The following is a 24,608-nucleotide window of genomic DNA, read 5'->3' on the forward strand; positions in this document are numbered from 1 at the left end:
TCTTTTCACCCCTCCTATTGGGATTTTCCGAAAACAAAAAATACGTGTTTCTTTACTTTTAATGAAGATTTTAAATGCCAATTTTTACATCTGTTAACTTTCAAAGTTTTGAGATATAGATACACTCATTTTAAATATTAACCCCCCTTTTCACCCTCCGATTAATTGGATTTGCCAAAAACAAAAAAATATGTGTTTCTTTATTTTTAAAAGAGATCAAAAGTACCAATTTTCAGGTCTGTAATATCTTCAGTTTCTGAGATATAAGTACCGGTATCCTGATTAAAGGCATTCAACCCCTGTTTCACCCTTTTTCACCCCTCCTATTGGGATTTCCTGAAAACAAAAAAATACGTGTTCCCTTATTTTTAAGATTCTAGATTCTAAATACCAATTTTTACATCTGTAAACTTTTAAAGTTTTGAGATATAGATACACTCATTTAAAAATTTCACCCCCCTTTTCACCCCCTTAGCGACGGAATATCCAATAATCCTCTCTTAGCATGCACCTACATCTTAATATGAATGTATTCCCAAAATTTCATTTCTTTATGTCCAGTAGTTTTGGCTCGGCGGTGATGAATCAGTCAGTCAGGACAAGTTGTTTTATATATATATATATATATATATAGATTTCAGCGCATGACTACACATCACCTGGGATAAGCTGATATTCTATCCTATTTTATATCTCCACTAATAATTGAAATTCAAGGAAGTAGACAACGGCAGTGTATGCACCTCATTAAAGTTTATAAGACCTCCAAGTTAGATGACAATAGGAACATTATTACTGAAGCTATTAAAGCATTTAGAAACTGATACAATTGGCATGACATATCCCGCTGGCTGCAGTTCCTAGCTGTATAAGCTGCCTCCAAATCACACACATCATTCAGTCTACTATCTGCAGCTATACCAGTCAGTTGTTGGGTTCGATATGAAGTTCTGCATAAAACTCTTCATGTCTTAAGACATAATTATATTCTATGTGAAACAGTACTAGGGACTTAGTTATTTTTTTCATTGAAAATAGTACTTGAAATTTCTTCTATGTGAAACAGTACTACGGACTTAGTTATTTTCTTCAGTAAAAATAGTACTTGGACTTTCAGCAGTATAGTTTGAGTGAACACTTCAATAAAACTTCTCGTGATAATCACAATAATGTTTTTCAGCCTAATCAATATTTTTTTATTCTTTGCCTATGGCAAATCTATAAGAAAATTAACAAATACAGTACATGATTCAACTGCTTTACAGTCATCATCAGCTGTACAAACAGAAGCTTAGGTGATAATACATTAAAAGTACGCACATGTGTTTTCTTTAGTCAGTCTTAAAAAATATCCCATGGGAAATTAAAAATTTATAAACTAATTGACAGAGGAAGGTAGTGTTGTGGGGAGGGGTTTGTGTGTGGATTATGCAGAATTGAAGGTGGTTGCTTAGTGATACTTAGCATCTAACATATTAAAAATACTTACTGGTAGTTAAAATAGCTTAAAATGTCTTATAAAATATGTGAATGTGCTTAAAAATATTGGTCCACTTTTCACTGAGCATAGTTGGAGTGTATTGGATGTTGTTTTCCTTTGAGTGTCCAGCTTCTTATCATGAGGTATGAAAAACTTCTTTTGAAGTTCCTTTAGTACTTGTTCTAAAGGCTCGTAAACTAGGTTGTTTAGGTTGCTTTAACTTATTTGCCTTCGGAGGATACACTGTTTTGTTGGGAGTTTCAGTGTGTTCAAATTTGTCTAAATGGGTAGCTTGCACACGATCTGTAACTGGCAAAAAACATGTGAATGTCATTAAATGTATTTTTGTTTTGAATTTTTCATGTTGACTTGTGTTCAGAAGTTAGGATGTGTTGGGAATATTCTTCCCTAAGCAATACTTGGTGTACGTCCTTACTATTCTCACTGTCCTGGGTGTTGGTCTGTATCTACTTTCCTCAACCTGGTGAAGTAGCGGTGTGCCAGTGCCTGCTTGGTAATGTGATCTGGTGAGGGAAGGGGAGGCAAGGGCGTGTCATCAGCCGTTTCTCGGGGGGGAGGGGAGTTTTAGTTGTGACATCATGGTGTCATACTTGTTGGTTTTGTTTGCTGAACACGTTTGTTTCTATTTAATAGTTCCTTGTATTTAAGTATGTGTTCATAAAGGGGGTTTCCTTGTTCATTCATGTCGTTTAAATTTCGGTCCTTATTCTCGAGAAAGATATGGATATTTTCCAGATTGTTCATGAGTTTTCTTTTATTTACCCTTCTGATGATTTCGAGGTCTTGTTGAATGTCAGTAAATTTATGTCTCGTTTCTTTCATGTGAGTCCCCATTGTGGAGAATTTCCTGTGTTTCTCAGCATTAACATGTTCATGATATCTTATTAAAAAGTTTCTCCCTGACTGTCCCACGTATGAGCTCCTACATTGGTTGCATGTTAACTTACATGTACCTGACTCCTGATATTCTTCCTCTTTGTGTTTGTTAACTGTGTTATGGTTAAAAGAAATGTATGTTTATTACTGTTGTTCGTTGAAAAGCTATTTTGATATTGTGTTTCTTGAATAGGTTTGCAAGTGCATAAATTTTAGGATTATTGTATGTGAACTTTACGTACTTCTTTGTTTTGTCTGACTGTTGTATCAGGTTTATTTGTTGTTTATATTTGCGCTTAGTGATTATTTTATTGATGACTCTAAGGCTAAAGCCCTTGAACAAGGCTTGTTTACGAATGTAAGCAATCTCTTTTTTCCTTTTTTTTTTTCAGTCATAGGGGTTTCATAGGCTCTATTGACAAAACTATGATATGCGGATTTCTTGTGCGAATCAGGATGTAGAGAACTATTTTTAATTGTAGTTGGCGTAAATTTAGCTTTCCTGTGTATTCCAAACTGAAATTGGTTTGCTGTCTGGGTTGTTTTAATGTCCAAGAAGTTAAGCGATCCTCCTCCTTCTTCTTCTTATTATTCTTCTTCTTCTTCTTCCACCGTGAACTTTATATTTGGGTCCAGGGAAAACGTCCACCTAGGAAAAATTAAAAGAGAAACAAATAGTAAATTAAGTTAAAGCACCAAACGGAAAGTTAAGATTACAAATTGTGGTCGACAAACGCAATAAGGAAAATGAACTAGGCATAACTTAAGTTAATATTTTTAGAAGCCTCAGCATACCAGAGGAACAGGGTAAATTAAATAATTCTTTTGTTTATTACCTTTCCTTTAACATTTTACTTCCTTAACCACGGAGTTCTCTCCAACAGGAACGGCTATCGACAGTCCAGATTATAATTATCACAAACGACTGCCACTCAAACTAAGGAACACGAACAGAGGAGCAATCTCACACAGGATTAATAAGTATCCAGATTTAAAAAGAAATTAATTGATTAATAACTTGCTAAAAATTCCATAAGAGCAAGGGGAAATCGTACAGTTAAATAGAATTGTCACACTAGGTTGATAGTCTCCGAGAAGGGAATTATCATCATTAATTAGGATCAACAACAGCAATAATAATCACAAGTCGTCATAGCAACGCACACACGCCATGAACCAAAAGCCATTACCAGAATTTACAACGGTAACAATGGCCATAACTACGAAGGAGCAAAACCAAATTTTACAAGTAAAAACAAAGGAAAGCACAAAGAAAAAAAATTGAAGACAGAGAAAATAAAATAAAATTTCTGTCCTCTTGTTTAGAACTCAAGTGGTTCAAAACTTTACCTAGTGGGGTGATTTGGTAACAACCATTAATAAAATATTACACTATCTTTCAAATTTTTACATAATTTTAGCTTCACCCCAGACCAATATCACAGTGCACCTACAGTACACGACCAATAGCATGGAGACCTCTATATGTGAATTTATGTTTACAACAAACCCGAATGATATTTTATACACGTTAGTAACTTTTTAAAGCTGAGATATAAATACGGAATGCTATAAGAAGTCCAGCACGCCACACTATACATTTAAGTTCTCAAAATAGATGGATGCCGAAAGAAGTTCCTGTTCATTAAGGCCCAGAAGGAATTCTGCTAAAGTAGAGATGATGCCATAGCACCATTTTAATACTCACATAGATGATGATCAAATTTAAGAAAAATAAATAATCCATACAGTCTGGGGACACTACCATGAGGAAGATGTTGAACACTTCAGTCATACGGAGGGCGAGAGAAAGAGCCCTCTCACTTCTGTTCCTTATCTGTTATCCATTACACAGGCCGGAATCCGCTCCAACATGAGACATATGGCACACAGATGATCCATCTCCTTCAAGTCACAACACCTTAATGGTGACTCTCGCCCGGCAGGATGGGTAATGATAAGCTCTCAACACAGAAAGCTCTTATTGGTTAGTGGGCGGAGCTACGCAGTACGAACTCTCCGTAGAGAGGGCAGCACATACAAGGAACTTTTCTTTCCATAAGGTTAAACCAAGACATTGAGCGTTAAGCTCGGAGAGTATATGAATTAAATAAACCAGAAATAGTGAGGGAAGAGAAAGAAAGATGGTTTGAAGAAAATTAGGATTATAGGACATGAATTTCAATGGCGATTAGCCCACAACTAAAACGTTAGGGGATAAGGTGAATTAATACGACATCCTGGTGTCACTATCATGAAAATCTTTGTTTATTATTGCATATGTATCAACAACATATTTTAACCAATATGGCCTACAATCCGAAAATGTTCTAGGTGGTCTAAATATATGTTGGCTAGGATGCCTGAAGCCGGAGCTCCCATGGAGAGGCCGTCCTGTTGGTATATTTTGTTGTTAAAGGAGAAATAGTTGTGATTAAATACAAATTTAAGAACGATCTGAAGTCTTCTATCTCTGGTACACTAATATGTTTGTGTTCTAACAGATATGTTTTAATGACCTTGATAGTTTCTTCTGTTGGGATGTTAGTGTACATGTCTTTGATGTCGAACGAGCATGTGATATGAGATGGAGTGAGTTTAAAATCCTTGATCGCCTTACAAAATTGCTAGAGTTTTTTTATGGAAATTTTGGTGTAAAAAACATAGTTGTGCATTAAGAACTTGCAATTTTCATTTCAGTTTGGGCATAATAATAACCCTTTGTAATTAGGATATGTCTGAACGCAGTTTAGAATGATTGTGGTGTAGTTATTTTGATTAGAGATTAGTGTGCATATTTTATTACTGCAAAATATTTGTGTAGTAGGGGAAATATATCTAGACATTTAGTTCTTACTAGAACTCTCTTGTTGTAATTAGGATAGGCTTAACTGCAGTTTAGAATGGTAGCATAACTATTCTTAGTAGACAGTATCTTGCTCGCTCTTTTTGTTTGCAAGTAGTTGTAATAATAATCTCTCTATAACTGTATGTATTTAGTGTAGGTATACATTTGTATAGTTAGCCTTATTCCTAGTAGAGTAGGGTACGTAATCTTAAATCTTAAACACTTTCACAGAATTTCATCAGACACATTTCTCTGCGCATACATATACATGTCGCATTGGTTACCACAAAGTTTGCACATATGCATAGTTCGTCCAGTTGATGGTAGTTATCTCTCATGCAGATACAGTAATGAAAACCATGAACCGCAAAGCATGTCATGATGCGTCTCAGTGCATAATTGGCTTTTATCCATTATTAATCATTGCATTTGTAGCATAAATTCCAGAAAATACTTCTTCCCTTTTACCTTGCATTTCTTGAAGTAGACCCTGGTATGCATCTGTTGATGGTAGGAATAGCTTATATCTCAAATCCTCAGTGTAGAAGGGTTCTCTGGTGAATACATAATGTCAGGCATGAAGGTGTAATACTTTGAATCTTGCTTTTAATTTTTCTATTTCTTTGAGGTTCTTCTATTTGAGTTGGTCCCAGATTGTCAAACCATTTGCCACTATTGGGGTATTTTTAACTTAAAAATTTTTAATATAGTATTTAATGACAACTTCCATTTTACTGGGTAAGCACTTTGAATAAAGTCCAGATTCATCGGCTTAGGAAAAACTTGTTTCTCTCAATTACGTGTTTAAACTCGTATCTAAAGTTTTCTGTTGCACAATTGTCACCACTTAGTTTTTCTCTTTCGATGTTTAATTCTCAAATGCCGTCTGTCCTTAAATCTCTATAGCCAAACGTTAGACTTTTGTGAGGACCCTCAGAGCCCCATCTTTTCATGAAAAATTTGTGCCTGCCTTCTAAATATAGGACCACTAATAGGCACAACTTTGCCTCGCTTTTGCTGAAGCCACGTGAATAATGCAGCATCCAGTTCTTTTAAGGATGATGCTTCCATTGTTTGTCTTTTAGCGAGTCCATGCGAACTGTCAGAACTCACGCCGCAAACCGCAATACTATGTCTTTATTCTTCATTGAATCTCGCACTGTTGTCACACCAACACTGAATTCTGATGCTAAATTTGTGACTAGTTCACCTTTCTTTAACTGTTCAATTATATTCACTTTATTTTCAACGGTTAAAACTACAAGTTTTCTCTTTGCAGGAGATTTCGATCTCAATATTTCTTACCTGTTCGAACAGAAAATAAATGTTCAACTTTATCAGTCACACTCACCTTTCCTTGCTTTGCACTACAGGATGTAGCCTACCTGTCCATAAATAGCAGGAGGTTGACTTTGACGTACCGCTAAGCTGGTTTCCGATTCCTGTGCCGTGTGAAATATTTACAATGCAGTAGCCTAAGTGGTGAAAATAATTAACCTTGACAGAGAACGAGACAAAAAATATGTGCTCAGAGATGTTTCACGCTATCAAAATTAAGTTTTAGGTATTGATCTGAAGTAGAAATGACCAGCATACGGTACCTTATGCTCTGTGGGCTGGGAGGGCACATTATATTATTTGTCAGTAATTAAATGGATAATAAAGTTTGCGACTGTTGAATTCGAATAGCATCCCTCTCTTTTGTAAGAGTTAATTTTACACAACATAAAATTACATAGTAAAACATGTATGAAGTCGTGTCTTTAGTGCAGATTGCCGGTCTATGCGCATGTACGTACAGTAGTTATGTTATGATCATGGACTCATGAACCGGAGAGTCAGTGTACAGTGGCTCCAAAACAGAATACTGTGTCAAGATATCTGACATCAAGAGACGACCTGAGTGGCTAAGGTGGTTGAGGTGATGGCCTTTTGACCCCTACGTGACAGGTTCAATCCTGGCTTAGTCTGGTGGCATTTGAAGGTGCTCCTGCGAGACAAAATTTCGGCTCCTTGGGATCCCCGAAAACTGTCAAAGTGGTTAGTGGCACGTAAAACCAGTAAAATTATTATTATCATCATTATTGTTATTAACCTCAAGAGTCCACTCATTCAGTTTTGCTTTTAAAAAATTGAGATTACTTTTTCAGGCGATGGATAATCTGCAGAACAGTTAATCAAGGGACGGATAATCGAGGTTTTATTGTACTTCTATTTGTAGAATACGCTATTTCATTTCTGTTAACATTTCCATATTATTTGACATTTCTTTGCAGAGATAAAAGAATGGGTGAGAGGTGCAGGTGTAAGGACTGTGGGTGTGAGTGGAAACTAAGGAAGATGAGGGAAGAGATAGCGAATTTGAGGGAGATAATTGGACTTGTTATGGAGGACAGGGATGAAAATAGGCCTCTCTCAATCAATGTACGGGATACGGTAGGTAGGCAAGAGGGAGGGGAAGGAAGGGGAGAAGTTGTGGAAGACAGGTGGGCTAATGCTTTAAGGTCAAAGAAAACGAGGACTAAAGGTTTTCCTTAGGCATTTGGTTCAGGTGAGGTATTGGTGAGGAATCTGTATGAGTCACTGCAGGTAGATCAGAGGGAAGATGGAGATCAGGGAAGTGTTACAGAGGAGGACACGTGCTGTATATTGAAGGAATCCCCTGCTTGTCATAAAAGTCAATAACTCTGACAATAGAGCTCAAGTTGCGAGTCTGATCCCTGCTCAGTGCGGTGGTATTCTATGGTATTCTAGTGTCAGCCTTGTGCCAGTAGTTGTTCTGGCACTTAAAAGAACTTCTGCACCTAAAAAAAACGTAAAAATAGATAGGGGGATGTTAAAATCAATATTTTATCATTACATAAGAATGGACTAAAAGGGGTGAACAGCCCAGGAAGCATGGCTCCCCGAGCCGGGTCTGGTATTGTTTCCACTTGTGCCACTTTTCTCTCTTTCATCCTTCCTATCTTATCTCCCTCGATCATCTGTCTTTTGACCCCTATAGTATTAGATTTTTAGGTCCTAGGAGGTCTTTCATTTTTACCACCATTCATGAACCTTCCCTTTCTTTTGGTAATACCTTCATTCTTTGAAAGGTCATAAGTCTTTCATTTTCTCATTTTTAGTTAGTGTTAAGATAGGATGATTATGTACCGTTAAACATTAATTACCACAATTATCTTCTGCTTGTAGCACGTCTTAGTATTTGCGAACATGGCCCATAAATTACAGTAACTTTTTCATTATATCCATCGCGTGAATATTGTGGAATCTTCCTCTTAGTTCTTTGGTTTTCAAGCTTTGTGCCTGATAGTGACTGTGTATTTTGTGGTGGCCAACATAAACTGCTTCTGGTAGAAAGGAGCATATAACTCATTGTTTGTTGAACTGCATAAATCAGAGATGGTGTGTATTTAACTTTTATAATGGACTGTGGAGATTGTGCCAGTTATGTAGTTGGATAGTACTGTAGTCGGTAGGGCACTCAACTCATAAACTGACAATTTTGAACATGTCTATGTCTCGCATGTTAAGACGTAACCTGGGAATGAAATCTTACAGTCAAGGTAACCTCTCAACCGAGTTTCAGCATCAGACAGGAACGAAAGCAAAGAACCTGTAAGATCGTTAACATGGAAAATGAACACAAATTAATTATGTTTACCTATGAATGTGCTGTTAAAGTTTCTTTACACCTCTCATAATGAGAGAACATATGCCAGAAGTACTCAAGGAACTAGTGATAAGGCTCCAAATTATCAAATGAGCCATTATCTTGTTTCGTTGTGATGTTGATGGACACTATTGAGTTTCATTTCTGTGAAAAATGGGTAAAATCATCAGCTAGAGTATACTAGGAGACAGTGGTCATGATTCTTGTTAACATCTTCCTTGAAAGACAGGAAATGAGCTTTTCCTGAAGTTCATACCATTATTTATAGTCCTAACAAATGAGGTCCTTGCTATCCAGCAGTCAGTCAGAAGGTACATTTGTAAGCTTGCAGTCAGGAGAACCCACAATTGGCAGCCCTGAAGATGGTTTTCCATTGTTTTCCATTTTTACACCAGGCAAATGCTGGGACTGTACCTTAAGACCACGGCTGCTACATTCCCTATCTTAATCCTTCCCCAACCTTGCATTGCCGAAAACCTTTGATGTGTTAATGCAACGTTAAATCATTTGGGAAAAAAAAGCACATTCTTCTTGAGCCATTGCAAGGTTATTCAAGCTTTATAAGTTGGTGGTGAAACCTACCAAAAGCTCCCTTCTTCTCCTTAAAAGAAGATGTTAACGAGAATCATGAGACAAATATCCAACATTTTACCCCTTTTCTTACCCTTTAATAACAAAAATGTTCATGGTTTTCATTTTTATTTTTCCAGGGTGTTATCTTCTCTATTTCACATAATCCATGTATTGGTCGCATCTATACTACTTCAGATGACCGAACTGTGGGAGTGTGGAAAGTTGAGCCTAAAGGTCCGGTTCTTTGGGCTGATGCCGAAATTGTACTTGAACGGAAGGTGTTTGGTCATTCAGCTCGTGTCTGGAGGTGTGTTGGCCTTGACGATATCTTCATTAGTATTGGTGAGGTAATTAGAAAACAAAATTGTTTCATGTTTCTGAGATTTTAAAATAGAACATTTGAAGAGGTATGGTACCTACCCAAAATTTTATATTTCAATAACCTTAACATGTTGATTGTATATTTTGACTGGAAACCAACTGAGGAGAGTCTTTCTTGCCTTCTTCTCTCTTAACACTGGCCATAACTGCCTCGCTGCTCTCTAATGTGTTCTATTCAGAAGAGTTTAAATTTTGTCATGAATGTAACTAAAGAATGGAACATCTTCATTGCCTAAAACTTGATTCACACCTCAGAACCTCAGTTGATTACTGTATTTACTTGAGTATATCTCACCCTAGCAAATATCTTGCACCCTTTCTGAAAATCATTAAAAAATAAAATAATCAAAGTCGACTTTCAACCTATTAGGTCATGTTACATACATGCAGTATGTGTTGAAGAGATCTTAAGTGCAGAACAAAAAATAGCCAACCGGACACCAGTAGGACCCAAACCCATAACGTCCCGATTTTACGTTGGTTGTTCTATCAGTTGAGCTATGGTGGCCTAACTCATATTTGTTCTATTGGAAAGGATCTAAGCTGCAGGTCTGGCACTACTGCCATATATGACCTAGGCCACTATACCTCAACTGGTAGAGCAACAGACACAAATCGGGAGATTGTGGGTTCCGATCCCTCTGGTGTCTGGTTGGCCATTTTTGTTCTGCACTTACCATCTCTTTAAGATGTACTGTACGTATGAAACACGGCTTAATAGATTGAAAGTCTATCTCGATTTCAGTGCGGTCGTGAAAGTTCAGTATTCATCCAAAATAAAATATCTCACATGCATCCCATATAGGAACTTTTGGTATTGAGTTCTTTGAATTATCATATGCAGTGTTAATAATTGTGATGATTCTCATAGATAGCTTTTTCTGCAAGTACCAGAGAACAGATCAGACCACTTTATATAGCATTCATAGATCTGGCCAAAGCATTAGACACTGTACATCACCTGCCCTGTGGAAAATCATATCTTTGTATGGCCTCACTTCATTGATAATCACTGTTCTAAAGCTCCTGTATGGTGACATGACTGTGTCTGTCCTTTCAAATGGATCAACTGGGGAACTATCTCAGATTAAAACAGAAGTTAAACAAGGTTGTGTTATTACACCACTTCTGTTCTCCTTAGGGATATTTCTGTCATCATTGATCTTGACTATTAATAAACGGAAATGCTCATCTGCCTTCTACTGGCATTGAGCGAGTTGGCCGCACAGTTAGGGCCACGCAGTTGTGAGTTTGCATCCGGGAGATAGTGGGTTCGAACCCCACTGTCAGCAGCCCTGAAAATTGTTTTCCATGGTTTCCTATTTTCACACCAGGCAAATGCTGGTGCTGTACCTTAATTAAGGCCACAGCCATTTCCTTCCCACTCCTAGGCCTTTCTAACCCATCGTTGCCATAAGACCTATCTGTATCGGTGCAATGTAAAGCAGCGTGTAAAAAAGACCCACCTTATACTGGTGTAATGGAAGAGGGGATTGAGAGAGGTAGTTGTTGACCTCGAAGCTACAGGAATACGCTGCATTTTTAAGTTTTTTTTTTTTTTTTTTTTTTTTTTTTTTTTTTTTTTTGTGAATTTGAATTTCCTTGTGAAAAAAATAAATAGGAAAGTCCACAGAGTGCATTAACTTAATGAAGGATGTGTACAGGGATTCTTTTATGACACGTATGCAAGCTTTGAGTGACACAAAATGTTTATTGAGGGTTGGGAAGAGATGCAGGATGATGAGCATCTGGATCATCCAGTCACATTAAAAACTAAAACTTCAGAAAATTTGTGAAATTATGCGTGCAGATCAACAAGTGAGTATTAGGATGATAGCAGATATGGTGGGGAAAGGGAAAAAAAAAAAAAAAAAAGAAATTTTGCATGACAAATTGAACAAGAGGAAAGTGTGTTTGAAGCTGGTCCTGCATCAGGACAATGCACCAGCTCACAATATCCTCTCTGTGAAGACACTTTTGGCTCGTAAATTCATTCCAATTCTTGAACATCCCCTATGCTTTGTAGATCTGGCCCCTTGGGGCTTTTTCTCTTTCCCAAATTGAGAAGTGTGTTGAATGGAAATCATTTTTATTTCATCAAAAAAAATCAAAATCTCTTTATTTGCAAATGAGGTGTCTACCTCGGTGGCAAATGGTACACTAAAATACATTATTGTCAAGCACTAAATATTAAATTAACAAGAGAAGAAAATTTTTCCTATAATACAATATTATACAATTTACGCTAACAATGTTTTCTATTAAACACACAGCTCATCCTTAATAAATTTATATTGTTTACAAAATTCTAATTATAATATCTCCTGTACTACTTACAAATATAGTCAACTGATATACAGTATGTGGAATTGCTTCAAATGATACTATAAAACTGGTATAACATTAATATTTACATTGTATTTATTTATTTACTTTTTTTTTTTTTTACCCGTTCAGGATCCTAAGTAGCATAACGACCTGCTGCGTCTTAACCAGAGCCCCTTTTGCCACCACTTTTCAGAGTTCCTGAAGGGCCTTCACAGCTACCGTAGCGGTCCCAGGGCCCTCGAAGTCCCCACTGTACTTCACCCCTACAGGCAGTCCCCTACTTTGGCTGTCCAAACTCCTTAGACCGGGGGATGGAATTAATTTATTCACACACATTTTTTTTTATTTACAATAACCTGCACCGGTCGAATGCCCTCTAACACTTCATTTATTTTCTCTGTTGCTGTTTATTCTCTTCTTGAATATCTGTACAGATTTTGGAAAAGGATCAAACACTACCCCTGGTAAACTGTTCCACTCCTTCACACCCTTCCCAATGAATGAAAATTTACCCCAATCGCTTCTGCTAAAATTCCTTCTAATTTTATATTTGTGGTCAGTCCTGCCGATATAATTATTTTCCAACTGAAGCCTCTCACGGATATCTCCCCATGCTGCTTCTCCTGTATAGGCTCTATATAATCCTGTAAATCTAGTTTTCTCCCTTCTCTTACTTAAAGTTTCCCACCCAAGTTCCTTTAACATTTCTGATACACTACTCTTTCTCCTGAAATCCCCTGTTACAAATCTTGCTGCTTTCCTCTGCACACTATCTATTTCTTTTATTAGGTATTCTTGGTGAGGATCCCAAACACTGTTTGCATATTCCAATAATGGACGAACCATACTCAAGTAACTTTTTTCTTTTAATTCTTTGTTGCATCCTTTAAGTAGCCTCATTATGACATGTAATGATCTGTATGCTTTCCCAACAATGTCATCAATATGACCCTTCCAGTGCAAATTACTTTCAAATCTCACACCTAAGTATTTGCACTTGCCATCTTTTGGGATAACTACCTCATCCAAAGTATATTCAAATTCAGTTTTAAAGCTCCTGTTTGTAAAAGTTGTAACAGTTGATTTGCCTCCATTAACCTTCATATTATTTTCTTCAACCCATTGTTGGATACTTTCAAGGTCCCTTTGTAATTCTGAACAATCCTCAGTGTTGTTTATTTCTCTATAAACAATTATGTCATCTGCATACAATCTTATTTTTGATGTTATATTGTTCCCTAAATCATTTGCGTATATTAAGAAAAGTAACGGACCGATTATACTACCCTGTGCAATTCCCTTTCAAACTTTCTCTTCCTGAGATACATTATTTCCTACTTTGACTTTCTGAACCCTTGAATTTAGAAATGCTTTTATCCAACGTGTAACCCTTACGTCCAATCCTATTCCCTCCAATTTCTTTAATAATATTCCATGTTCCACTCTATCAAAGGCTTTGGAAAGATCTATGGCTATGCAATCTAACTGACCTCCTGAATCCAACTGATCTGATATGTCCTGCTGAAATCCCACCAGTTGTGCCTCACAAGAAAATTTCTTTCTAAATCCATACTGGCTCCTCATGAACCAATTTTTATCATCACATATCCCTCTGATGTACTTTGATATTAAACTCTCCAGAATTTTACAAACTATACTGGTCAGGCTGATTGGTCTGTAGTTCTCTGGTTTCCTTTTATCACCCTTTCCTTTATAAATTGGTATTATTATAGATTCCTTCCATTCCTTTGGTATTACACCATTATTTATGACATAGTCAAAGAGAAATTTTAAATAAGGCACTATGTACCACCCCATTGTCTTTAATACCTCCCCAGTAATTTGATCACTTCCTGCAGCTTTTCCTTGCTGAAGCAGTTGGATTTCTCTGAAAATATCTTCGTTTGTGAATGAGAAGCTTCTTGTTTCCCTCTGTCTGTCTCCCTCTCTATCTTCTGTTTCGGTTTCCAACTCTTGACAATCATCTACTGAATCTCTAAATTCCCTACTAAATAGGTTTGCTTTCTCAGTATCTGTTAAATAGTGTTCACCCCCTTCTCCCACCATTGTAGGAATTTGGACTCCTTTTCCTTTTTGATTCCTGATATATGAATACAGCTTTTTCCATTTCCCTTTGTGGTCATTACCCTCTTGAAGTATGCCATTCATATAATTCTCTTTTGCTTCCTTTTTCACTCTATTCAGTTCCCTCATTAGCTGTTTTCTAGTTTCTCTACTCTCCCTACCCTCTTTGATTTTCCTGTTTACTATTCTACATTTTCTTTTTAATTTTCTTATTTCCCTTGTATAATAAACAGGGTCTGAGGTCATTTTACCCTTCTTAACAGGTACAAATCTCTTCTCTCCTTCCCAAATAATTCCTTTAAATTTAGCCCAAAGTGTATCCACGTTACTCCCTTCACTTATCCAACAACTGAATTGTGATTTAAGGTAAGTCCCAAATTCATCAACTTTAGTTTTTCTGTACAATTTCTTGTCTTGTGTAACCCTCTTATTAAGCCTTTTTGGTACGAGTCCTACATCCATTCTTACAGCCTTATGGTCTCCTATTCCTTCAATTACCTCAATTTTATCAACAATTTCCCATGGTTTAACCAAGAATACATCTAGTAAGTTATTGAGACGAGTCGGTTCTTGTACTACTTGTGTAAATCCTCCCTCCCAAATTAACTTATTTGCCAGTTTCTGTTCATGGGCTTCACTTGCAGCTCCTTTCCATTCAACTTCAGGCAAATTTAGATCTCCCCCAATTATTACCATATCATTATTATTGTTTTTATGAGTATAATCTATTATTTTTTCAAAGATTTCCATGTCTCTTTCCTCTCTTCCAGGCCTGTATGTTCCTATAATTCCCACCTCCTTCATATTATCACAAACTAATTTTATCCCTAATATTTCATCCCTTTCATCGGTAAACCATTCATGTGAACAGTAAGTTTCCTTCACCAGAATAAACACCCCCCCTCCCTTTTTATCTCCTCGGTCTCTACGATAGACTGTGTACCCTTCTGGAAATACTTCTCTATTACCCACCCCTTCTTTCAACCACGATTCCACTCCTATCACCACATCAGTCTCATAAGATTCCATCAATGTACCGAATTTTAATTGTTTATTTACTACACTTTGACAGTTTACCAAGAGCAACCTCAGACCCCCTTCCTCCCTAAAACTTGACTGTTGCAATTGGGTAACTTGAAATTCCTTACTATCCTGAGTTTCTTTTTCTAGTCGACTGAGCCAGCTTGAAGTACAGCTGGCTCTTTCTACTAGTTTTCCTGGTCAGTATTATAACTCAAGGGAGTTGCCTGTTTTACAGTACATATCTTAAGATTAATAAAATCTAGAACAATATTTACTATCTTTCGTTTACCTGAATTGTTTAGATGGAGGCCATGTTTTGTATAACAGTATCTCTCAAAACTGCTGCATTCAATAACCTGAGTATTCCGAAAATGTTTACAAATTTTAACAATATCTGTATTGACCTTGTCCACTTCAATGTTCACACACGAGTCTCTACTCAAATCATGCCTGTGGGGCACGTTCACTACAAAAACGTTAGTGTGGGTCAGCTTCCCTAGTGTATGTTTAAGTTGTGATCTTACATTCTTGGCGTCGTCGCGAGCTACGTCGTTCGTCCCACCGATGATAAGCAAAAGCAAAAAGCAAAACTGGTGAAAGTACTGCACTGGTTGACAGTTAACACATTGGAGACATCACCTGTAGAAACTACAGCAGTGTTCTTTCGTTGCTGCTGACGGAGCTTGGAAAATCTACAGGTGCATGTTTTCACTGTAACTAAAAATAGTAACTGTTGTTTCAGCGAGCTCTGACTTCACCAGAATATTGTTGGATGCTTCTATAAGCATTAAAATCACTAGTTACGTGCATATGTCGAGAGCTCTTCTTTCGAGGTATTGATAACACAGTCATGTTCTTACATAATCTGAGGCTGCATCATTGTTCACTGTCAGCTGTGAAGTGAGTACCTGAGCGCAAACAGCAAGAGTATGTTCAAGAAGCGGGCTTGTTTGTGTCATTCTTGTGAGAGTTGTCACTTGCAATGTTCTGCATGTCTGTTTCAAGTGTACGAAATTTAGATGGTGAATCCACATTGGATGTTCTTGTGTAAGACACGAATTCTGAAATTGAGGACGAGGATAACAATTACAAACCAAGTCAAAATGATGATTCTGATGCGCCAGACAAGTAAGCTCTGACCGGGCGAGTTGGCTGTGCGGTCAGGGGCTCACGGCTGTGAGCTTGCATCCGGGAGATCGTGGGTTCGAGCCCCACTGTCGGCAGCCCTGAAAATGGTTTTCCGTGGTTTCCCATTTTCACACCAGGCAAATGCTGGAGTTGTACCTTAATTAAGGCCACGGCCGCTTCCTTCCAACTCCTAGGCCTTTCCTTTCCCATCGTCGCCATAAGACCTATCTGTGTCGGTGCGACGTAAAGCAACTAGCAAAAAAAAAGTAAGCTCTGATAATGAGTTAATTTCAAATTGATGTGATGTGGGTTCTGTTCTATAGTTTTATATTGCTCCCTAAAAATTTGGATTTCCTATGTACAAATGGCAACTCAGTGCAAGCCCTTTATCAAGTAACGAATGACAGGAAAGAAAATTACCGTTTGTAAACAAGAATACCGTGCCAATTCACTAGTTAGGTTAGAATCTGCACTAGTATGTTTTAGTAGATGTGTCATCAGTAGAGACGAGAATTATAGGCACTAAAAACAGTTAAAATAGGCAGGCATATAGGCTCTTAAATTAGCCAAAATAGGCACTAACATGTAAACTAGGCAACAAAATAGGCATGAAAACATTACTTATAATTTAATAACACGCTCAATTACTAAAAAAGGAATTTACAAGCAATGTTTAATTGTTTTCCGATAACAATCTTGTTCTTCTATCATGCATAATGTTTTTGTACTGAGAGAAAGATCTTTCAACATCACATGGAGTGATTGGACTAAACTTCAGTGAAGTCACTTCATCTGGTTTTATTTCACTGACAGCGGCTACCTTCCCAGAGGTTCGGTCAGAACTTCCCCTGACTTCTTCCACAATCACAACTGACCCCACCAGGGGCATGCCACTCTTCTCCAACTTGGTGATTGCTCCCGGCAGCTTGTTGAAATTTGAAGATGCTCCGGTTTATGCAGGGGTATATTAGCTCCCAACATTACAGTGCATAGGTCTGAAGAAAATGGTTGTTGGTCGCTGCCCAAATTGGACTGGTAGAAAGGCTGCATTGATGCAGATTTCTGTACTCGTATCAGATGCATCGCAGTATTTCTAAGTTGATCGATGCGGTATTTTTCTCACATTTGATCTGAAAAGTAATAAAATTGACATAAATTACATTGTTCCTATATCTTAAATTTCTACAGTTGGGCTAATTGGTAATAATGCTTAGTATATATCATGCATTTGTTTCATAAAAAAGACTATTAGAGATGATGTTTATAGAAGTAGAAAATTTAAAGTAGGAACATGGGAATTTGTAATTGACATGGAAATATTTCCTCAAGGATTTTCAGTTATAATTTGGCAGTATCATGTCGAAATCACCGGGTGAAAAATAAAATAAAAAAGACTTGAAATGATACCGGAGTAGCGTAGAGGAGAGGTCCGTCCTTTATGCTTGCCAAGGACCCACCAAGCTGCCTCTAGCAGTATTTTTACTTATATAGAAGAATGATAATTGAGGCACTGAAAATTTCAGATTTGTGAACATTTTATTTGTTGCTATTCGCCGGCTTTGGCCAGCCAGGTCAGCTGCCATGAAGACTATTTTCTGTTGCCTGCATCATGTGTGCCCACAAGGCCGGCACCCTCGTTGAAAAATAAATAAATGATGTTACTTGCTTTACGTCCCACTAACAAATTTTACGGTTTTCGGAGACGCTGAAGTGCCAGAATTTAGTCCCGCAGGAGGTTTTTACGTGCCAGTAAATATACCGACACATTTTCAAATACCACCGGACTGAGCCAGGATCAAACCTGCCAAGTTGGGGTCAGAAGGCCAGTGCCTGAACCATCTGAGCCACTCAGTGCAGCTGAAAATTAAAAACCGCGTAATTTGAAATTGTCGTGCCATGCTCCCATAACCTTATTTTTATAACAATTTAGCAAGACTCTTGAGGGGTTGCTAGAGGCTTGTTGGCGATTTCGCGGCGCTAACCTGGGAGCTTACGCCCCTCAGACTCTCTTTGCTTCCCCCTCCCCTCCACCCCAAGCACAGCGGTTACTAACCGGACCTCACCAATTCAGACCAACGGTCTTTTCGCTGGCTGGTCTTGTAAAGATAGTCTTGACAACCTTGTAAAACACGCTGTGGCATCGTCCTAGCCGGGATACATTGGATCTGCAACCTGTGTTTTGCTAAGGCTTAGCGTGTAATAGAATTAATGATTTTTAAAGGGAGTTTTAAAAATTGCATTTCAGTTGTAAATCTCTATTTTCACAGGAAATGAATCTCAGTTCAAAATACCGATTTAATTTTCATCCATTCTGTGACAAGAGACCACCGGCGTTCTAACTCCTCGTTCAGTAATTTAATGATTATTTACATTTTAGCAATATAAATTATTGAAAGTTCCCGACTAATACAGCATTGCAACAAAACAACTTGCCTCAGTACATACATTAATAGGCCTATAAATGCTAGAATGAAATGCGATTGTAGTTCTCAATCACAAAAAAGATAAAAGGAACAAACGAACTTACCTCCTTACAGCAACCTTGACAGACTACCCTTCCATCCGTAGTGAGATTGCGATCCCCTGTGATCCACGGCTTCAGCCAGTAGGACTTCGACGATTTTTCTTTGGGCGTTGCCGCAAACACACTTCTTATTCTTCTTATTCTTCTTATTCACAATAAATCACAACACGTTCTGAACATAAAGCGTACGCGTACAACAGTTCGCATCGAAAGGGAGGTACAGGGCACATGGGTTGTGCAACATACGGTAGTTCGACGTTGACTGGGTTTCGCATATGTCTTAGGAGGTTGGAGGGGTTGAAGTTTTGGTGGCCAAATTGTTCCTTGTTTCTCCTGATGGAAATTTCTCTAGAACTATTTCTGGTGACTTCTAAGAATTCCCATTTATTATTATTTTTTTTTTACAATTGGCTTTACGTCGCACCGACACAGATATGTCTTGTGGCGACGATGGGATAGGAAATGGCTAGGAGTGGGATGGAAGCGGCCGTGGCCTTAATTGAGGCACAGTCCCAGCATTAGCCTGGTGTGAAAATGGGGGAAACCATGGAAAACCATCTTCAGGACTGCCGACAGTTGGGTTCGAACCCACTATCTCCCGAATACTGGATACTGGCCGCACTTAAGCGACTGCAGCTATCGAGCTCAATGCCCCCATTTTTGTTCGTGGGGTGAACAGGCATTGAGAAAAGAGAAGATAAATCTGTCGAGCACACTAGCTACAATATAATGCACTGGAAGAAAATGGGCTTTTTAAAAATACAGTCAAAAGGCGTCAAATAGGCAATTATACTCCAAATAGGCACAAACCCCTGAAATAGGCATTTATAGGCACAATAAAACCAACAAAATATAGCTAAAAAGACCCTAAAATGGATTTATATCTCAACAGCCTACGTTTTTGGACACAGGAATAAAATAGGCAAATAGGCAAATTCCCATCTCTAGTCACCAGTATTTGTCAAATTCAAAACATTAACTTGTAATTGTACAAAATTTCAACCCCATGTTAAGTCAATTTTTTAATTTACGGCAATATTTACTCCAAGTTCTAGTTATGTATGTGTTTTGTATTGTCAGTATCATTTATATCATTGTAGGAATACTGTAGTTATTTATTAATGTATCATAAACATTATTTTGTCATTGTAAGGGGCTGTGTTAAATTGGTGGCATTCTGTGGCCTGGGAAATCTTGGTAAAGTAAGCAAACTAAACATAGAGAAAGTTGGGTAAGATGTTGGTTTGCCCAACATGACATGTGTCTCCCAAAAGTTTTCTAGGCATCAGTACGCCAATGTTGAGCGTCACAATTTGAAAACGGCATGCCACATGTGACAGAAATGGAAGGTAGTGATTAGCTAGGACAGAGAAAACCGTGTGACTTGAAGAGTTTATTTTACGACTGGTTTACCGGAAGGTTGAGCTTATTGGTCTTAAGTATTGGAAATATTGTGAACGGCTGGTTGTCCTATTTGAAGTGTGCAACGTTTAGTCCTATTGAGTGCTGCTTGTGCCTATCTCTTGGAGATTTGTCTCTCGTCGATGGACATCTGGTTGGGACATACAACAGGCTTAGATATCATTATATGCTATGAAGTGCTAAGCCATTATACATAGTTGAATATAACGTGAGTATGGTTTCAGTGTAAAAAAAAAGAAAAAAACAGACCATGTACTTGTCACCAAAGTTACCGGCAAGTTTGGCGAAGTATGGTGGTATTTAACCTCAACTTCAATCAATCAATCAATCAATCAATCAATCACTACAGATCGCTTCAAGATGGTGTAGCACAGGGATGGCGAACCTATGCCACACGTGTCACTAGGTGACACGCGAAGACGATTTCGATGGCACGCCACGTGAACACAATAATATTTTTATATACGTCTTGTACTATAAACAATGCATATCCTATAGTGTTTCACGTGTAAGAAATAAATATCGAAAATCTAAATACTAATTCCATCCGGACGTGCAATATGGCAAGACTGCTACACTGATAGGTCCGAAAGTCAAGTGAGGTAACAGTGTCGTTTTTGGTGGTTTTGTACATGGACCTCGCAAACATGTTTTCGGTGCCGAAAAGAACAAAAACTAACAAAGGTAGTGACCGGATTTTTCAAGAGCAGTGGACAAGGAAATTCAGACGGATAGAAAGATGTGTTGCCTGTCTTCGAAAGCGATTGTGTCCCTCACATTTAATGTAAAGCGTCATTTCGAGACTAATAATTGAAATGTTTGATCCATGCCAAATGAAGAAACAAGAAAGTTCGTGTCGCAGAATATCGAACATTACACAAAACAAACTAGTTCTTTTGTATCATCTTTTCAGCCAAGGAATAATATCAGTGCGGCTGTTTCTATCTGTCTCACTGCATAGTACAGCATGCATGGGAAACAGCTTTCTGACAGTGAATTCTTCAAATAAACTTCCTTATTGATGTCCAACACATTATTTGAAAACTTCCCTAACAAACAACAAATAATTAACAGACTGAAAGGAATGGCAGCCAGCTGAACTGCTGTCAAGGATAGAATAGTAAGAATGAGTGAAGAAGATTCAGAGCAATTGAAAGCTAATTTATGTAACTCCCAGATGTATGCAGTATGTTTTGATGAAAGCATGGATGCAACCTTACAAGCAAGGATAGCTGTTTTTTTTGTTTTTTTTTTTCCCCTGCAGAAATGTGATGAGGTAGAAATTAGTTAAATTGTTGAACATACGAACTACGACAACATGGAAAGATAATGAAGCTAATGGAGGAAGTGAAGTCCACTGGCAGTATTAGTATTTTTCATTTTTCTATCTAATAATATTTATTGTTTTTTACAAATTGTTTTGCGTTGCACTGACACACATAGGTCTTATAGCGACAATGGGTTAGTAAAGGCTTACGACTGGGAAGGAAACCGCCTTGGCCTCAATTTAGTTACAGCCCCAGCATTTGCCTGGTGTAAAAATGGGATACCACGAAAAATTGTATTCGGGGCTGCAGACAGTGGGGCTCGAACCCACTGTCTCTGTAGGTATATTGATGTGGTTAATTTTAAGTGTATATTTCTTGCATTGTCGTTTTTTTGTCATCTGTTGTAAAGAATATTGAGGTGGTTAATTTTGAAAGTATATTTATATATTTTAATGGATTGTGTGTTATTTCACAAAATAATATAACCTAGCCAGTAGATCCTCAAGCCTTTTTCAGTTCAGCAAGTTGCCAGGTTAGGTAAACAAGTCAGGATATCGACAGACTGACCCCACCCTGGATAATATTTTCATGCTAATTTCATATTGTGTATCATCAAGTTCACTGGTGCCCAATCAGTTTTCTTTTTTGTTAATTGTAACATTGTATTAATTAAGTGTAAATGTATTGAGGAGTCCAGAAAGCTGTAGATGCCACTTGGGTGCTACAGCAGTTTAGTTTCATCATCATCATCATCATCATCATCATCATCATCATCATCATCATCATCATCAGCAGCAGCAGCAACATCAACAACAACATCAACAATAACTCCATATTGGTGGGGGACGCAGACGAAGAATACACCCACGGTGTCCCCTGTCTGCCGTACGAGGCGACTAAAAGGGGCGACCAAGGGATGACCAAATTAGAACCATGAGACTACTTGTAATTAGAACCATCACTCAGGTAACACCATGGGTTACTTTTACTTGCGCGTAGTACCACTGTGTTAGGTACAAAATAGGTTTGTGATTAGTAGCGACAGTGTGTAGCTCAGGATGCATTTTACAGTACCTGTGATTCGTACCCCTATATGAGCAACACCATGGGATGAGCGACACCATGGTCCTGCCTTGCCTATGCTTAGTACCCACTGTGTGAGGAACACCGCGGGATAGTGTGGGTCCCTGTGGTTAGTCCACTTATGTGAGGAACGCCATAGGTTTGTGTTGCCCATATAGTTTTGCGTTGCCTGTAAATAGTGCCACAGTGTGGGAAACACCATAGGTCTGTGTTACATGTGCGAATTTCATTTCCTGTGAGTAGTACCATAATGTGTGGAATACTGTGAGTCGATGCTACTTTTGATTAGTACCGCAACATGACAAATAGCATGGTTCTATTTTTCTAGCGATAAGTACCATTATGAGGGGCCGATGACCTGGATTTTGGACCCATTTCGACTACAAGCATCATCGATTCAGTATTGTGCTTTAGAAACAGTTCCTTGGTCAGTAATACTCTTGTTTAATGCTAGTTTCTGGGAATGTGGGGCATTGAGGATCAGATCCACTGATTGTTTTAACTTCATATCCATCCATCCAGTCATTCTTTGTCCTCACGTTTTCGCATTGTGGTCAGTGGAGGATTATGGATTTTTATATTGTCATAACATTTCGTCTCATTTCGTACCATTAGGGGCCGATGACCTAGATGTTAGGCCCCTTTAAACAACAAGCATAAGCATCACCATCATCATCATCAATAATAATAATAATGAAAGTAATGGAATTATGAGAATGAATCTCTGTAGAGGAGGTTTAAAAGTGGACGTTATCAGCTTGAGTCCAAGTGATCATGTTGAGGAGCTAGCGTTTGGTTGGTACTGGTGCAAACTTAACTGGCATCCATAGATACGTTGAGAGAATCAACTCGATGAAGAAACACCAATGTAATCTCCTGCCTATCATAAGAGGTGACTAAAAGGGGTGACCTAGGCACCAAAATGGATTGTGGTTTTGGTATCATGAATTGTACCCCCTGTGAGTGGGGGAGTCTGAATACATCCAAAGGTAAACCCTGCCTGTCGTAGAAGGTGACTAAAAGGTCATGTAGCTATTGGTCCCCTAATTATTAAAATATATTTTTCATGAGGGTTTGTTGTAGACAATCAAAATTTAATGTGTGTGCTGCTTGGGGAGGGGTCTCTTACGTGTAAAACTACGCTTGAAAGCCCAGGCGGTATCTGCAACTCGTTGGGTTGGAGTGCCATGTACTCATCAGTAGAATCCGCCTGACAACACAGTCCCCACACAGCTGAATGCCAGAGTATATTACTTGTCATTTTATTTATACATTTTTTCCCCCTATATGCTGTGGGGTACATGACATTGCGGTTGATTCGAATATGGCCATCTCCAATGTGTTAATGGCTTTCAGCATTATTATTTTCATAGGTATGGCATCGTCACCGGTATAAAACCTTCAATTATTGCATTTAATATATTTTAATTACAGTTTATTTAATGCTAAATTGTCTTTTATTAAATGTTAAATATGACTAGTCCATGGTTTCCCTGTAAATATGTAGGATAAATTTGTATAACCTCAAATACTTATTGTGTATAAGTTTAACCTCAAAATCTATATCATCGAAGCGGTAGAAAATTCCATAATGTTCGTATGTTAGACTTATTGTACTATACTTTAGTATATATGAAGGTTTCTGGAAACTTACTGTAAGGTTTTATTATCCAGAAACATGTAGAGACATTACGAATGTTGTAGATATTTCCATGTGTATTAGTAAACACTGAACGAAAGTTCAAGTAGCCATTTGACTAGCTGGTCGATTGATGTTTGGAGTGTGTTCCATTAGAGTGTTGTAAGAACTCTTCCAGAAGTTGATAATTCTAGATGGTTGAGATATATATCAAGCTGTCAGCCAGTGAAGTCTGTTCTTAGTTCTTAGGACTCAG

The 24,608-nt window shown here is 37.9% G+C and overlaps 1 protein-coding gene across 2 annotated transcripts in view; it reads left to right on the forward strand.

Annotated features, from left to right (window-relative positions):
- The window catches only part of LOC136858527 (tRNA (34-2'-O)-methyltransferase regulator WDR6), a 274,003-nt gene that overhangs the window by 70,402 nt on the left and 178,993 nt on the right, over positions 1-24,608 (forward strand). For both annotated transcript variants that reach the window (XM_068225586.1, XM_068225585.1), the window contains exon 5: positions 9,609-9,818. In XM_068225586.1, the coding sequence (XP_068081687.1) occupies positions 9,609-9,818 (210 nt within the window). The remainder of the gene's footprint in view (positions 1-9,608; positions 9,819-24,608) is intronic.

Source organism: Anabrus simplex, chromosome 1 (genome assembly GCF_040414725.1).
Source record: "Anabrus simplex isolate iqAnaSimp1 chromosome 1, ASM4041472v1, whole genome shotgun sequence".
Lineage (NCBI taxonomy): Eukaryota > Metazoa > Arthropoda > Insecta > Orthoptera > Tettigoniidae > Anabrus > Anabrus simplex.